General features: G+C 35.6%; 1 protein-coding gene and 1 long non-coding RNA gene across 2 annotated transcripts in view; one reads left to right on the forward strand and one right to left on the reverse strand.

Moving 5' to 3' along the window:
- LOC306655510 overlaps window positions 1–17,119 on the forward strand; it is a 214,048-nt gene that overhangs the window by 51,595 nt on the left and 145,334 nt on the right. The gene's annotated exons all lie outside the window — the stretch shown is intronic.
- MYO5A (myosin VA) overlaps window positions 1–17,119 on the reverse strand; it is a 217,645-nt gene that overhangs the window by 26,912 nt on the left and 173,614 nt on the right. The window contains 5 exon segments of the mRNA XM_079130018.1: window positions 5,359–5,452; window positions 6,886–6,960; window positions 9,314–9,512; window positions 11,501–11,581; window positions 14,125–14,225. Of these exon segments, the coding sequence (XP_078986144.1) occupies window positions 5,359–5,452; window positions 6,886–6,960; window positions 9,314–9,512; window positions 11,501–11,581; window positions 14,125–14,225 (550 nt within the window).

The following is a 17,119-nucleotide window of genomic DNA, read 5'->3' on the forward strand; positions in this document are numbered from 1 at the left end:
GTTTTTAATGAGTACTAAAGCCTTACTATGAAGTTGCAATCATTAAAGTACAACTAACCTTACAGGTATTAAAAATGGTCATTATTGTCAATGACAACAGCTGGAGAAGAATTATGCTAAGGGTAAAAAGAATCCTTCAATTTCATCTTAAAGTTGGAAACCAACTTTGGGAAACACAAAGAAACGCAAGGAAACATGAGCTTATCTTGACCACAGTGATAGTAAGCAGGATTTTTATCCTTTTATGTACAGGAAAGGGGAATAGTTAAGAAACCTCTTAAAGCACAGAATAAGTTTGGGTTCTTAGATTGTTGTCAAACAAAATACAGATCAGATACAAAAATATTAGAAAGTTTAAAGGTGCTGGGTCAATGAGGCATCAGAACCTCTTGTGTTGCTCTGGGAAATTTCCTTTTTAAGTTCTAAGAAACCAATTTCACAGGAAAAGATTATCACAGAGAACAAAATACCTGCCAGTGTTCTTGCTTATGTGGCACAGGGTATGGTGACACATAATCCACCTCATGATGCAGCATCACATATTGGGACTGTAAGTGCTGAAAACCTGGTTTAGGTAAAGTCATCACCATCCACCAACACTATGACATCTAAAGAGTGATCAGATTACAACTGGACAGATTGGGGCTACAACTAACTCCCATGATCTAGTTCTGCAGATACAAGATGTAGTCTGAAAACCGAGACTAACTCTATAATATATTCCTTTATATGAGAGGAGACTCAAACTGGTTATTTTTACATTAATTATTTCTGGGGTCAGTTTAAACACAACACCCACAAGGAATGATGAAGTTGTGGCCTCCACAGCTCAAGGACCTATTGATGTGTATTGAAATAATAAATTCTCTGTCATTTATGTTACTAGTCACTTTAAGACACAGAGATAATTCCAAGAGGGAAAACTGGGAGGAAACAAATTTAACATTAAATTTGTCAGTAAAAGCACATGTCTACCAGGTGTGGTAATAAGTGCCTGTAATTGCAGCTACTTGGGAGGCTGATGCAGGAGGATCACAAGTTTGAGGTCAGCCTCAGCAACTTAGAGAGACCCTGTTTCAAAATAAAAAACTAAAAGGGCTCAGTAGTAGAATGCCCCTGAATCCAATCCCTAGTACTGGGGGAAAAAAAATCTAGAGTCCATGTAACCCAAAGATGTTTTATGTCTATCGATTTTATAACACTCTAAGACACCACTTACTATGAGATATGCCATTTTGTATAACACTGAAAAAGGAAAATATGGCAATAAAATTATAATAATGCATCAATAATTTTAAGGCATACTCCAACTTCAGAGGTGCTAAAATGTGAAATGTGCACCTCAGAATTATAAAATAAGGTGAATATTTTCAATAAAAGAGCTTGCAGGTTAAAAGAAAGCTTTACTTTCTTTTTGCAAAATCTCGAACTAGGATCTTTTTTTGTCTGAACAAAAATGTCACACAAATTTTCCCATCCTCCCATTAAATTTTTTTCTCTGCCTTTGAATTCTTCCTAGAGACTTAAGTCTTTACAAAAACTCACAGATAAACTTGTATGTTAAGCTATCATCAATCTTGATCTATTGATCAAAATTATCTACTAATTAAAATGAAATGTCAGCTTCTGTGTAGCATCAGGAAAGGGATAAACCCAGGATACTACCTTGTGTTTTTTTCTGGTACTAGCAATTGAAAGGCACTTTAACTACTAAGCTACATCCCTAGTCCTTTTTATTTTTTATTTTGAGACAGGGTCTCCCTAAGTTACTGAAGCTAGCCTCAAACTTGGAATCCTCCTGAGTCGCTGGGATTATGGGTATGCACCACCACGCCTGGTTCTACTCCAGTTTTCAAACACTCAAGAGACCTTGGTGGTTGCAATGGTTTGAATATTTGTATCTTTCCAAAATCTATGTTGAAACTTAATGCAATAGTATTAAAATATGGGGCCTTTATGAGGTGATTAGACCATAAGAGCTCCAACCCTTACAGATGGGATTAGTGCCTTAAAAAAGTGTTATAAGGAACTAACTACGCCTTTTGTCCTTCTATCCCTTCCATGTGAGGACACAGTCTATGAACCCTCTGGAGGGCACAGCAACCAGGCATCACCAGGGAAACAGAAACCAGACCTTCAACAGGCAGTAAGCCTGTAGTCTCCTTGATCTTGAACTTCCATCCTCTAGAACTATAAGAAATAAATTCCTGCTGCTTAAAAAATCACCCTGTCTGAGGTGTTTTGTCACAGCACAAATGATCTGATAAGGTAGTCACTTAGTCCAGTGCTTTATCCAATACAGACATCTTTCCTCAAAAAGCTGAAGTAATCCATATTTCTGTTATCTAAATACTTTATAAACTTGAAAGGAAAACATTCCTTAACATTTTTATTCTGGAAAAGGAAAGAAAATTGGATTTTTAAAAAATTTCCTTTTCCTCACTTGGCACGAGGAAAATTTTGATCTAAGGTTCAATTAAGACAGTTAGACACATTCCTATAAGTAGAGAAGGTCTATTGGAAAACAAGATTCAAAGGAGAGAAAGCCATGGTTCTCAGAGGGCTTGGGTTCTGGTCCTGTATCTCACTGGGTGAGGCAGTGAGATGACTGGGAAAGTCACTTATGCTTTTTTTCTCTTAAAAAATAATTAAATGATTTCTAGAACACTTTCAGGTCTAAATTTCTTGACTACAAAAACTGAGATGGAACACCCAGTCCTAGATTAAAATACAGCACATAGCATATAAAATTTTAAAATAATCTCCATTTAACTATATAATTTCTGCTAAAAATTATATAGGTTGGTATTTTTTAAAACAGGTTTTGCTGGATTTTTTTAAAAGTCTCCTTAATTAAAATGTAGACCACAGGAAGCAGTAAGAGTTGTGTTATTTTAAACTCAAAGAATTAAGTGTGTTGTAATATATTTGAAGAAAAATATTCACTTTTGGTTACTAGAAAGTGCTTTGTTATACTAAATTGCCTGTATTTTCTGTACAACTGTGAGACTCAGGGACACAGAGAGAAGTGTTAGAAAAATCTTTCACCTTTCTTCCTTAATTTGAGGGTAAAGCAGGAACAACACCTGCCACAAGTATCCAGGTCACATAAGTCTATTTCATTTTATCCTCTAAATAGTGCAAAACTTGACACAAAATATGACCTTTCTTAAGAATCATTATGTCTTCGTTTGACTTAATCTATGAACTGCCTTCTCAAATGCTTTATAGTGTCAGGGTAGTTTAACTGATAAGGTTGATTTCTGATTAATAATTGCCTACAATTAGTAACATCTTGAAATATTCTAATGTATCTCTTTAGTTTAAAATGTACACATCAAAGAAAGCTGATTAAAAATGTAAAATAATAGTTTTTCTATTTATCAAAATTTACTAGTATATGGCAAAGGAGCCAGTAGGAGTTTAACAAATAAGCAATTTCACATGTTAATACCCTTAAAGTCAGTTTCTTTCAAGAAAATACTCTGGTTTGATTACAATCTCATGATATAATTAGTGCATAGTTAAGTGTAAAAAGTTCTTTTTTAAATTATATAGCTCACATGTGTGAGTATGTGATTTGGAGTTGTAAAAGTTTTAATGTAATATGAAGAATTATACATAAAATATGATTATAAAGTAATATTTCTGATTTCTAAATAAATATTCCAGTATTTGTATATCCAAGAGAGAAATATCCTCTTTAAAGTAAATATCCAAGTTGTCATGTTCTAAATATTTCTGAAACTAATTTATTTACTCAACAAACTCTTAAGAAAGGACTATTATAGGTCAGATACCATACTTAGTGCTATGAACAACAACAACAAAAAAATGAGGCTGGTGGTTCCTATGCTCAGAAGTGTATAGTCTATTATGGAAGCCAGTAATTCAAATAGAAAAAGTGAAAATCACAGAAAATGTGAGCCAAATTGTGGTGCACAGAGGGCAGGGCCATAAAATCTGTCTGGATGATCAGGAAAAGCTGTTTTTGAGGATGTGACACATGACTCGGATCTCAAAAGATGAGCAGGACTTGACAAGGAGAAGAGAATAGATATAATAGGTCCTGGCATGTTTGAGGAATAAAAACCACACTTAAAGAGTTAATCATGGTAGATTCTTTTGAAATTCCCAGTGATGGGGAATCTTCACCCTTTGAGCCAGGCAAGAATTAAACAGAGTAACATCCAGAGAATAAGATGAGAGGTCAAGCTGGGTAATATCATTTTAGGTGTGGCAATTCCAAAGAGTTTCTCTAAAATCTCTCAGCAGTGAGAAACTTGTTGAAATAAGCTTAGAATCTGGCTTTAGTCCTATTCACTGCTAGATCTCTGGTGCCTACAACTGTGCCCAAATCATGTCAGGAACTCAATATATTTATTGAGTTCACAAAAACAAGATTAATTTGTTCATAATAATAACATTTGATAGCTAATTATCTAATTTTTCTCAAGGAGTTTCCCTACCATTATCATACAGAAACCATGAGATATTTTAAAAGATCTTATTTCCATATATTCATTAGTCATATTTTTATTTGCTTCTCTTTTTTCCTCTATCATACTGTGACTTCTTTGAGGATAAAGACTTTATCTCACTCCTGCCAGTAACCCAAATATTAATAGTTAATACTAACAACTAAGTTATATGTAGCACTTACTATGCATCATAGTATTATAAATGTATTACCCATATTAACTCATGCAATTCTTATACCCCATAGCAGATACCATTATCATTCTCATTTAACATGCTGGAAAACTGAGGCATAGAGAGGTTTGTTTACTAGTCCAATATTATATGGTTAGTAACTGGAAGGTTTTTTTTTTTTTTTTTTTTGTACCGGGATTGAACCCAGGGGCCCTCGACCACTGATCTACACCCCAGCCCTTTTTATATTTTATTTTGAGACAGGGTCTTGCTAAGTTGCTTAGGGCCTCACTAAATTGCTAAGGTTGACCTTGAACTCATGATCCTCCTGCCTCAGCCTCCTGAGTTGCTGGGATTACTGGTGTGCACCACCATGTAAGTAGAAGGATTAAAACTTGAACCCAAGAAGCTTGGCTCCAGAATCCATGCTCTTAATGGCCATGTATACTGCCTAGCACATGACCCAGCATATACTCATTAAAATACTCATTAAAAGCTTCATGAATGAATTCTTTCCCTTTGGAAATAATCACCACCACAAAAAGAACATTTTTACTCATGTAGAAATGGAAACTTCTACTCCACAGAAGTAGGTTTGCTAAGAGTCATTTTTGTTATTATTTCTAGTATTCACATTCAATCTCTGTTAGGCCAATTGTATAGCAATATACAATGAAGATCCAATATAAAAAAATGTTTAGTTACCTTCTAGTTCACCAATTTTTTTGGCAAAAACTTTCAGTTGTTTTTTCAGTTTCCGGACAGTCTTGTCCTGTTTTTCAAGTTGTTCCATCAAATCCTAAAGATCAAATGAGAAATATAACAGAAAGATTAAAATAGCCCTTTTAAAATGCACCATGGGAAAGCAGATATAGCATTACAGAATCTGTACTGTTAGTTTTACATAAAAGCTCCAGAGCAGCTCATTGGTGGAGCCACCACCTGGCCAAAACTGGCAGGCATGGGAAATGTAGCTATAATAAAGCCAAATGTTAAAATACACAACGCAGTAAAACCTTTACAGCGTGATGGATTGCAAGGGTCCTGTGGAGTTTTTTTCAGTAGACTCCCTGTGTATAAAACAATTAAACCTTGTAAATATGTTGTTATTACAGTGAAATGGCTTATTTTAATGGGAGACTAGGAAAGCATGAATTTTTATGAGTTCACAAAAAGTTTTGTGGGAACACTTAAGGATTGTTGAACTTATCAGGAAGTAACTAATACCTTTTGTATGTGAAGCACTCTCTCTATGAGATACCCATTCTTTGGAGCTGTCAAAATAGCTCTGAAAGTTAAAAGTTTTGGGAATTAAAAGGTTAGTTGAAAAATAATCATAGAGAATGGGATACAGAGCAGTTTACTGACTTTGGGCCAAAGTGACAAGTGGCATGAGACACCCATGAAATCTTGCAGGTGATATATTTTAGAAAAGGAATAATTATGAATGCCTAATGTAAAAAGAGGGAAAAACAGTGTGCTTCTAGTAAGAGGTATTAAAGTATATGATTATTGTTTCTGTAAAAGAGAATTCTCTAAAATGACAGACACAATTAAAAACTCGATAATTAAAGTGGACAACAGCAGACTCAGAGTTTAGAAGGGGAAATGAGTCAGGGATGTTTGTGGTCATCACACAGGTTACAGAGAAGAAAAGTGTTTACACATTCAAATATCATTCATTCTCCAGTTTAGATGGAGGTGGACTTAGATGTTAAACCAATGATTTGGGGTTTTTTTTTGTTTTGGTACTGGGGATTGAACCCAGGGTGCTTTACTACTGAGCTACATTCCAAGTCCTTTTTGATTTTTCGAGATAGGGCCTTTCGAAGCTGCTGAGGCTGGCCTTGAATTTGTGATTCTCCTGCCTCAGCTTACTGAGTTGCTGGGATTAAGGTCAGTTGTGCCCAGCACCAGACTAGAACAATGATTTTAGGGGAACAGTTGCTAACACTTCAAACTGTTAAGTGCTTCTTGGATTTTATGTGATTTTTCAAATTGCATTGCTTCCATCACACTGTAAGCCTAGTGTTAATAACAAACCACATGTGACAATGGACGCGGCACAGAGACAGAGGTGACACCACTGGCTAAAAGACAGCTGTGGCAGAAAGAGGTTTTGTGAAAGTTTTTGAAAAGACTTCTGGGGAAGGGCAGGCAGTAGTGTGCTCTTCAGTGATAGAGCAGTAGAAGTAGCGAGGAAGACAAGAAAAACACTGTGGTTTTACATACAATCATCCGTTTGTAAAGTGAAATCCGATATGATTGATACTTCTTAGGGTCATCTGCATATAATTCCTCAAAATACTGAAAAAACAGGCATAATGGATATTTGTTTTTCTACTGTCTTTGAGGGAACACTACTGCTCAGCAAAATCAATTTAAAAGTATTTTAAAACACAATTAATTTGTCATTGCCATATATTACTTTTGTAGATTATTTTAACTATATATTTACAGATATTTTTTGCATAATCAAAAGAAATTGGTGATGACCAGGATACCGTCATTCAGCTGGTAAACAGAATGGTTGTCCACTTTGCCCAGACAAGGCTGTCACTTCAGTCTTCAGTCCTCCTGCCTTTTTATGCCTAGCCTCCCTTAAAGTTTGTCACACCTTCTTTGCTGCTGGCAGCAGCAAGGGTAGGAAAGGCAAACAAAATTAAAGTGAGAATATTGGCACTGAATGGTGATAAGCCATGGGCCTTTCTTCCCTAACAGGCATCCTGGAGGACGTCTCCTCACTAGAAAAGGAGAGAAACCATTCTTGTGTTTGTGTTGGGGCAGCAGATGGCTAGTGGATGTCATGCAATGTAGAATTCCCAAGAACACTAAGCCTAGGTCCACTGCTGCTTGAATTTTCTGCTCAATTGCTTCCTGAAGAAATGCACAATGAAGATTGAGAGACCATAATGAGTTTGTAAAAGTACATGATTTCATGTACTTAAGTTAGAATCTATTCTCCTGAATTAGTAGTCAGTATAATGGCAAGAGAAGCAGATGACTTAAAAGGGTATTTCCTGAACTCAAACTCATTAACCAGACTCTTCCAGCTTAGAAAGTAGGGGCTCATTTTATTTTTATGTCAGCTATGAAAAGTTGCTAGGAAAAATTAATGCTGCAGATAGGTTGCAAAGGAAATACTTGATCAACTTAGTGAACAAACTTCAGGAATCTGCCATCCAAAAGCACCTTTATTTCAGATTCACCTAGTATTTTAAGACAATCATTTATAAGCACAAATTTGTATGCTTATCAATCAATGTTATTTAGCATATTATCAATTCTTAGTCATCAAAGCATTGTTAGTTTAATTTAAGCAGCAATAAACTTGAGGATAATAAAATGACATTTCAAAAATATTTAATGAGTCAGAAGTTTCTCCCACAAATTGGCAAGATTTCAGCCACTTTGAAAGAGTAGAAATACCACCTTCACCCTCTTCCTTCCCCTATTTCCACTATGGAGCCTCACATAGAAATACAGACTGCAAAAAGAATACCTTCAGCTGTTGCTTCTAATCCACCTAAAAGATGGCTGGGTAAATGATACTAGAAAATTATTTGTAATGTAGAATGCCACTAATGGAATAATGGACAAATGATTCAGATTGCTAATTTTCAGAGAAAATTCAAAGTATTTTGTTATAGATCATTAAAAAAACCTTAATGTGAAAAAGAAAAATTTTCAAAGGGCTGGGAAGATAGCTCAGTCGGTAGAGTGCTTGCCTTGCAAGCACAAGGCCCTGGGTTTGATCCCCAGCACCCAAAAAAAAAAAATTTCAGCAGTCTTTACTTTTCTCAAAATCAGGCTAACACTACAAAATACAGATTTTATATAGAAGTATGGAACTATAATCTTTCAATGATTTTTAATATTTATATCTGTGAGATTTTAAAAATTGTAAATCTATAATAAAGTTCATTATGTGTCAGAAAGAAATAACCTAGAAAATATTTTTTGGTTTAAAAAAAAAAAAAAATAAGAGGAGAAAGGAAAAAGAAAAAGAAAAAACTTGGACTCCATGCCAGTTTTCAAAATCTGACAAGGGAAAAAAATTCTTCATTTGTTGTACAAGTTCTTCTTAAAAGAATAAGTCTAAACCTGAATACTGAGCCCTTCTCCTTGTCAATAAGCTCTATCCAGCATTAACCAAAAGCTCCTTCTTGGTTCTGCTAACCGCCTTCCCTGAACTCAATTCTAACCCACTCTTGTCTGCTGAGACAGAGGCTGGGATGGCCGTGGTGGCTGCTTGGGCACCAAATGTTAAACAAAGTTGTACCAGTCTTTGTCACGGTAATCACATACCAAACCTCCCGAGAAGGCAGAGAATCCTTAGCTGAAGTAGATGAAGCAGGTTACCTGAGACTCTATCAAAAGCCCAGCATATAGCTGGGTGGCTCTCTTCTTGACCCTCCAAATGACATCTGAGAACACTTGGACACCTGGAGCTTTCTGTGAGAACAACCTGTGAGGTTGTTCATTTCTACCAATGTATTCATGTTTTCTTTACTGTTTCTGTTAGAGAAAGGAAGTAACAAGTATGGGGCGGGGAGTTTTTCCCAGCAAGGAAAAGCTGTGTTTGACTAAAAAGAAACCAGGACATCCAGCACTACCAGGCACTGCCTGCTGAGGAGAGGGGGCAGGGGGACCTTCTTACCAAGTTTTCATTGGTCAGCCGGGTGATCTCGTGCTGCAGGCTGGCCTCAATGCGGGCCTCTGGGGGCAGCTGTAGGTTCTGAGCTAGCAATTGCTGCTGCCGGTTGTTCTCCTCCTTCAGGCTCTGGATCTCCCCTCGGAGGGCCTCCGCTTCATTCTCATGGCTCCTCTTCTGTGATTGCAGCTGGGATTCCAGGAGCCTGCAGAGAAGCCACACAAGTAGGAAGGAGCGATGACACTCTGAGTTCCTGCCTAAGGGGTGTGGGGTGAGGCTTCACACTCACTTAGAAGAGTAGAAAAAGCAGATACTCTCTAGCAGCCCTGAATCTTCTAACGTGATTAAAGTAAAAAAACTCAAAGAAGGACCAGAAAAGGAAGCGAACACTCTCACATTTGTGTCTTTCTGAATTGTATGAAATTCTTAGAGGTACTAAGAGACAGAGGAATCTTTTAAAAACTTCGCGGGAAATAATGACTTAAAAAAAATTAAAGACCTAGGTTTAATTTGGCTTTCTGTATTTATAAGCTAGAATTCAAGGTGGAAAAAAGTTTCACTGCTATAAAATAACTCTGCATTATAAAGGGCAAGCTTACCAATTCCCAATCTAATTAAATATGCCTTTAAGAATTATAATTACTAAGTCTAGTCAGAGGGCAGGACCAGGGTTCCAATATTTTACTCTTATCACTAAAGGACAGAAATGCTAGGGCTTTACTCTGAAATATATGCAGATTTACTTAAATTCAGACCAAAAGTTCTGTAATTTCATGTATACATATATGCATATATTTTAAATTCATCATCTTCTCCCCATAAACTTATATAACAGTAACGGAATCCAAACATGACATGGTTTTAGAATACAAGTATTAACAGGACCAACAAGTGGTTACTGCTTCTTTGAGCAAACATGTAACCAGCTGTGACCAAAGTAGATGAGGGCACTGGCAATGAGGACACAAGAGAGTAAGAGCATCCTCCCTTCACTGTGCTTCCCTGCTTTTACACTCACTTCTTTTTCAAACACAAAACAAAGTGACGGTTAAGAACTGATGCAAAAGCAAAACAAAACAAAAACAATCAACAACAACAAAAAAAACCCCACAAAAAACAAAACAGGTGCACTGGGCACAGTGGTACACATCTGTAATCCCAGTGACTCAGGAGGCTGAGACAAGAGGATCACAAGTTTGAGGCTAGCCCCAGCAACTTAGGGACAACTTGTCTCAAAAAAGGGGGGCTAGTGAGGTAGCTTAGGGGTAAAGCACCCCTGGATTAAATCCCCAGTTACCCCCACCCACAAAAGAATTAACTGATGTGAAGAAAGAAAAGAAGACATTCTGTTATTCTAACTGCCTTGGTTTGCCAACTGCTAGGTAAAGCTTACTGACAGCACCGCAAGCAAACTGTTATAAACCAATCATACTTCAAAGTTAATGACAGTGGTTTATGGTTAGAACAAACAAAGCAGAGAAAGCAGAAGCCCCCCCTGAACAAACAGTATTTTAAGTCTTTAAAAAATTTAATTCTAAAATGGAATTCTTATATGAGATTTTTAAGATATACATGTCACTAGAGCAGATGATTATCTGCATTAAAAAGAGTTGCTATTTCAATTTTCTTTTCTTTCCCCTAAACATATTTGATGTGTTGACTTTGGGTAGTTATTCCAAATTGAAGTAATGCAGGAAACCCTCCTGATTTGTTGTCTCATGCATCTGAACTTGATATTATTTTAGGCAGTATAATAATATACAAGAAAGCAGCCATGTTCACACAGGTACATATATCATGTAGATTGATCTTTGAAACAAGAAGCTGCTATTTAAGTAATACATATTAGTTCCTACCCCCAGTAATTTGTTCTCTACTTGAAAGATTTTATTTTCTTCTCAACTCCTAGAGAGATTGATTCACAATGTTTAGATATTCATATTCTAGAAAGTATTATTCACTTATAGGAAGTAATTCTTATACTCATTATCAATCAATTTTAGCTTCAATAGTATCTCTTAGAAAAGAAGGTTTTTTAGAAGGTGTCTAGCTGAATGTTCTAAGTTTTATTGAAACTGATTTAACCAGGAAGACAATTAATGCATGAGAAACACAGAGTTATAGTCATGAGGTCACTGTTAGTAAGAAAAACAACAAATTAATAACATTCCATTTTGAGGAGACAAATATAACCTGTTGGCTTGTTTTAACCCTTCATAAACCAGCCACAGCTCTCCATCCTCATTCAACTCATGGTAATCCATAGCAGATGATCTTCCATGCAAATGAAACAACAATGCAAAACACAAAGGAATATAGGATGGTAATGAGATGATGATGGTCAAGAGTAGTACATGGTATTTCAATATTTTATTAAGTGAATAAGATTATTTTTATTAATTACAGATAACATTAAGACATTACCACAAAAATTGTTTTTGGTTATTTTTTTTAATGGGTAACATCATATATACATGAATAGAAATTATAGCAAAATAAAGACCAAGAATTACTTTTACTGAAAAATAAGAAATAAACTAAAAAGTGAGAAAGATTGTTTTTAACATTTTATTCAGCTGAGTGATTTTATATATCAGGCATTAGATTGGAGGCTAACCATGGCACACATATGGAATAAAAACTCCAGCTATTGTCTCCATGTGGCAATCTTCACAATATATCTCAAAATAAAGTTTTAAATCTTTGGGGTAGGAACTTGTTATAGCTTAATGAAATCTGATTTCCCATTTAAAAATCTGTTTTAAAGATTTTTATGGGAGCAACATATATAGAAACATGTCTAATGGATTCAGTTTTTATGACATGATTTCAAGTAATTTTTGTCAAAAATTAATTTTAAGATCTGGAGAAACTTCCTTAATGTTAGAGATGTACCAGTTTCTATTAGAAGTAGTACAGTTAAAAGATAAGAATGACAAAGTTGATAACAGTTTTTTCCTACCTCAGATATAAACATATTGTTTGTGTGTTTGCTAAGTACCATATGCTGCTATACATCCTTTCACTATTTCATTTAGTTTTCCCAGTTACCTAATATATACCATGTGCCACACTGTAGAGGAAGACTTGGAGGCTTGGAAGTAAGATACCTGTTGAGGTCACGCAGCTGGTAAGTAGTGGATCCCAGCAATCTGTGACTCCAGAGTATAGGTTCTTACTTTTGCTATACTCTTGTTGTATTTTCACAACACAAATTTGAAGGAATTCTATTTCCCATCTACCATCTCTTCCTACAGAGTTCATCTGTTTACCGGGTTTCAATTGTATTATTATAATTTGATGACTTCAAAATTTATATCTCAGCCCAAATATCTCTCCTGGATACAGATCTATATATGCACGTGTCATGCATTTCTCTCTTTGGTTATCTTCCTGGCTCCTTAAATTCAATATGTGTAAATCTGCTGATCACCATCCCCTGTACTTCCCCCACTTCAGTCTCATATCAACCAAGTGTCCATAGCATATACCTCAGGTTTCCCCATTCTTCACCACATATTCAATATACAAAAAGGCCGAACTGACCTCATCTTCTTATGTATCTTTCAAAATATCCTATTTCAATCCCAACTGACTGGATTAAGGTAAAAACCTCTTAACCTGTCTTCATGTTTTCAATCTTGTTTCACTGCAGTCTACTCTCAATATATTAGCCAGGTCTAGCTTTCTAAAATTCAAATCTCATCACATCATTCTCCCACTTAAATGTTTAAATTTCAATGGCTTCCACCATCTTTAGAATAAAATTCAAACCCTCTTGGTTATCTCACCAGCAGACAATAATCTCTGAGAAAGCAGGGACTGAACTTATTTTCCTTACTGCTGTATTCTTAGTATGTGGCACAGGGTCTGGCATGAAGTAGGTACACAATACATACCTGGTGAATGAAAAGCTGGGGGGATGCATGAACAGTGTAATACAGCTCTTTGTATAAAAACATTGTCTTAGATACAAAGATATTTATCATTTACAGTCATACATTAAAATTTCAGTTTAATCAAATAATTTTATAATCATTTTCTACCCTTGCCCATAAAAGTAGATAAGAAGTATCATACTTTTTTAAGGCCAGTATCTTTGGTTTGTGAAGTATTTATGTATATCAATCCTGATTCCATGTATCAAGAGACCTAGACTGAACACTGGTAATACATAACTCCAGAATTGTCTTTCTCTGTGATTATCACTGTCATTTTTCTCTCAAAAGGACCTAGGCACATAGACATTAATGTTCAGATTTCCATAACAGTGTGGCTTTGTTGAGAAGTGTGGTGGCAGTTAGGCTGAGAATTCTAGCTGTGAGCCTTCATTCTCCCATCCTAGAAGTCATAGCACCCTTTTAGAGTTATCTGGCCAACTCTGATGTAATTCCAGATACTTTATCACTTTTCTTCATACTAAGTTCCAATTACTAAAAGCTTCAGTTGCCCCTACAAACCTTAAAATAACCATCCTGAATAACTAAACCACTGTATGAAAGGGACTATACAAGACAGTCCAAACTGAACAACTAGTTTTCTTCTCAAGACAGCTCCTCAGGGTTAAGACCCTATAGTCCCTTAATAAAAATAAAATTTTCACTGACACTTACCATCAATAATACTACCTAATTTTATAAACAAGATTTTAACTGGGATCACATTAGACATGTTGGATTCTTTTGCATATGACGAGATGTCTAATAAAGCAATGAATAAACATGCTAACTTACTGTACAAGAGTCTAGCTTAAGTCCAACACAAGACTTAAGCCCAACACAGGTAAACCAAAAACAACAAAAGAAACATTGGCTTACCTATTTGTTTCTTTCAAACCAATGTACGCTTGTGCTATTTCTCCTTTATCTTTCATTTTTTGTACATCTTCCAAAAGTATTGTGGAATCTGTCATTGTATTCTGCAGAGGGAAATGACACATTTCCACATTAAGACTTAACTCTAAAGTTTTGGGTCACATATAACATACTTCTTTCCTCCAACTGAGCTGAGTGGGGGGTGTTAAATGCTTCACCACACCTGAGCCCCATTTGAGCATCAGCCCCATTTGAGTAATCATAGAGGAGAGTTTAGCACCATGAGTCCCTCTTCTAAGAATACTTAACACTCTATTACACAGGCAGTGAGAGTCTAGTGTACCACTGCCCTGTGAATACCCCCACTGATGGGCTATGTGTGTTTTACATTATGTAAAAATTATATATACATATACAAATATAGTATATTAACAGTATTAGACAAAACAACCAGGCAATATTTTAATGGCACAAAAGAGCCATTCTTTCTACTACTTTCTGACCAGTTAGAATGAAACAAACACCCAATAAAAAACTGAAAATTTGACACAAAGCTTATTTTTTTTCATTTAAAACTCAGGTCAAAGAAAGTAGTATTCATATGATATGATATGTAGCAAAATTAAAAGTTTCCCCTGACACACACACACACACACACACACACACACATATAAGTGGGAAGGATTTATCTCCTTTTAAGTATGTACCATCTTCTGTTATTTAATTTTAATTTTATTTTCCTCAGGTACCAGATAGTTTGGTAAATAAGCCTTTGAAATAAACATCTGATGGGTTAGAATTACTAATGATTTTATGTAAACAAGACTTTTTGCTAAGATTCTTATTTTATTCTTTTTCCCTTTTGGGCTAATCTGACAACTAATACAGTTTCAATGCTTCCATTCAGAAACGTTTTATGTCTTTTGAGCAGGGAAGAAACAGAAAAGAAGAATCACCACTCTATAGTCTCTAAAGATTGCTATACTTTAGAACCCAAAGGCCCACTCTGTCTAAATGGTATATATCTGATCTTTAGTCAACCTTTGCTGTTTAAGTCAGGTCTCACAATGAGCTGGATTTAATAGAATACACTTCAAATACCATGATCTTAGAGAACAGTTCCAAGATGACTTTAATGCCAATTAGAGGTTTACAAATGCTTGTTTTTTAATTTCAGTGTGTATAAGAAACATCCCTGAAAAAAATAACAATATTCTACTCTTTCCCTAATGCTCTCCTTTTGAGTGTATAAATGCATTCTTTAAGATGATCAAATATAATCAGACAAAAACTATTAATAAAGAGCTTATATTTTACTGAATTAAAAAATATTTCCCATAAATGCAATATAGGACATTATTTATGGTTTATGAATATTTTAGTATACATTTTGGGGAATTTTTTTTTCTTTTTCTCTGAAAGGAAAAAAAAAAGTCTTTCTATTCAGAAAGGGTCATTCTTAGATTTTAAGACCCATAAGTGAAGACTTCCAAAGAACCAAGTTTCTACATCAAATAATAATGTGTGTGTGCTCTAGTGTCCAAGGACTTATATGAAATGGTTTTGAACTTTTAGTTAATTAGATAACTTAATATAATTAGTTAGTTCAAGGGAGAGAGAGACATCTTAGTGAGCAGCTGTGCTAGGGAATAAGTAATCAATCAATCTACCTTAGCTAAGAAGTGGCAGCTGAGGGCTGGGATCAGATTTGGACCACCAGCATGAGGAAGTTTCTGACTCATCAGAGTTTGCTTCCCAAAGCCACAACCAGAAGTTCTGAAAAGGTAGCACTATATATGAAAATCCCAGCAATATCTTTCTCTCAGTAACTGAAAATTAAGATGTATTAGAGAAATCTGACTTCACAACTTCATCAGGAGTCACTTTTTTATTTTCTCAATATGAACCCTGTACTCAGGGGGATGGAAATGGAAGTAAAGAACACATGCTCAAGTGCCTCAGATTCCTCCTCACCCTTGCTTGGCTCACAAACCCATGACTAGTAGAAATGAGAGCTCAGGAGAGCCTGCACATCTGAGTGTACTCCAACTTAAGGGAGTCTCTTTTCCAGCATGTGTATGGCCTACCATAACTACCACAGTGAGTTACAGAGCTGAAATGAGTTATGAGTTTCTGATCCAGACTGGATTAACTTTAAATAGGTAGGAGGAGTCAAATAGGAAATGAAATAATAAATACTGAAATAATTTTAGTGGTCAGAAAGCATCAACTGCATATATTAGAGAATACCTGTAAGTTAAAGTTATAATTAAACAGCTTTATTAACTAAAAATTGAAAAAAAAAGTTATAATTACCTTGTCATCCTAAAAAATCGCAAGTTAGCAAGCACAAAAAATAAATGGAGAAAACAATAAATCCTTAGTTCCATTAATAAATTCCATCAATGAATCCACATAATAATAAATAAAAGCGAACCTAAAAACAACCATGAGTGTTTCTCCCTAAAACTATGTAAATAAATTACTTTTCATGAAATTGGCATGAGGTAGACATTGATGTGCATTTATATGATAGCATCTCTTATTTCTAAGGACTAAATACTAAAATTTCCTTCTTGAGTAGCTTTGTTTTTTGTTGTGTAAAATATTTTTGAGTATGTGAGAGAATATTCCTCCTGTTAATGCATATGGGTAAAATCTTTTCCATAGGTATATGAGAGTTATAGTGATGCCTGACTAGGAGGACATTTGCCCTAGTGAACTCTCTCAGAATATTCTGGAGGTGGAGCAGATGAACCAGATCTGGATGGTCTGGATCATCCCCTAGCTCACTGGGTGTTACTCACCACTGCCCTGCAAAGGACTTATGAAATGAGTGGGACAAATAGCCATGCAGTGTTTGGAAGGTCTCAATTAGTGTCAGGGGCCTTCTTCCTAGGAGAGGAAGACTGAAGCCATGAGTAGGCTGGGAGTTAGGTGAGCAGGAACCTTGTTTAGATAGGGCCAGCCCATTGGAGCCAGGAAAGCAGCTGTCACA

The sequence above is a fragment of the Sciurus vulgaris genome (genome assembly GCF_902686455.1).
Source record: "Sciurus vulgaris genome assembly, chromosome: 2".
Classification (NCBI taxonomy): domain Eukaryota; kingdom Metazoa; phylum Chordata; class Mammalia; order Rodentia; family Sciuridae; genus Sciurus; species Sciurus vulgaris.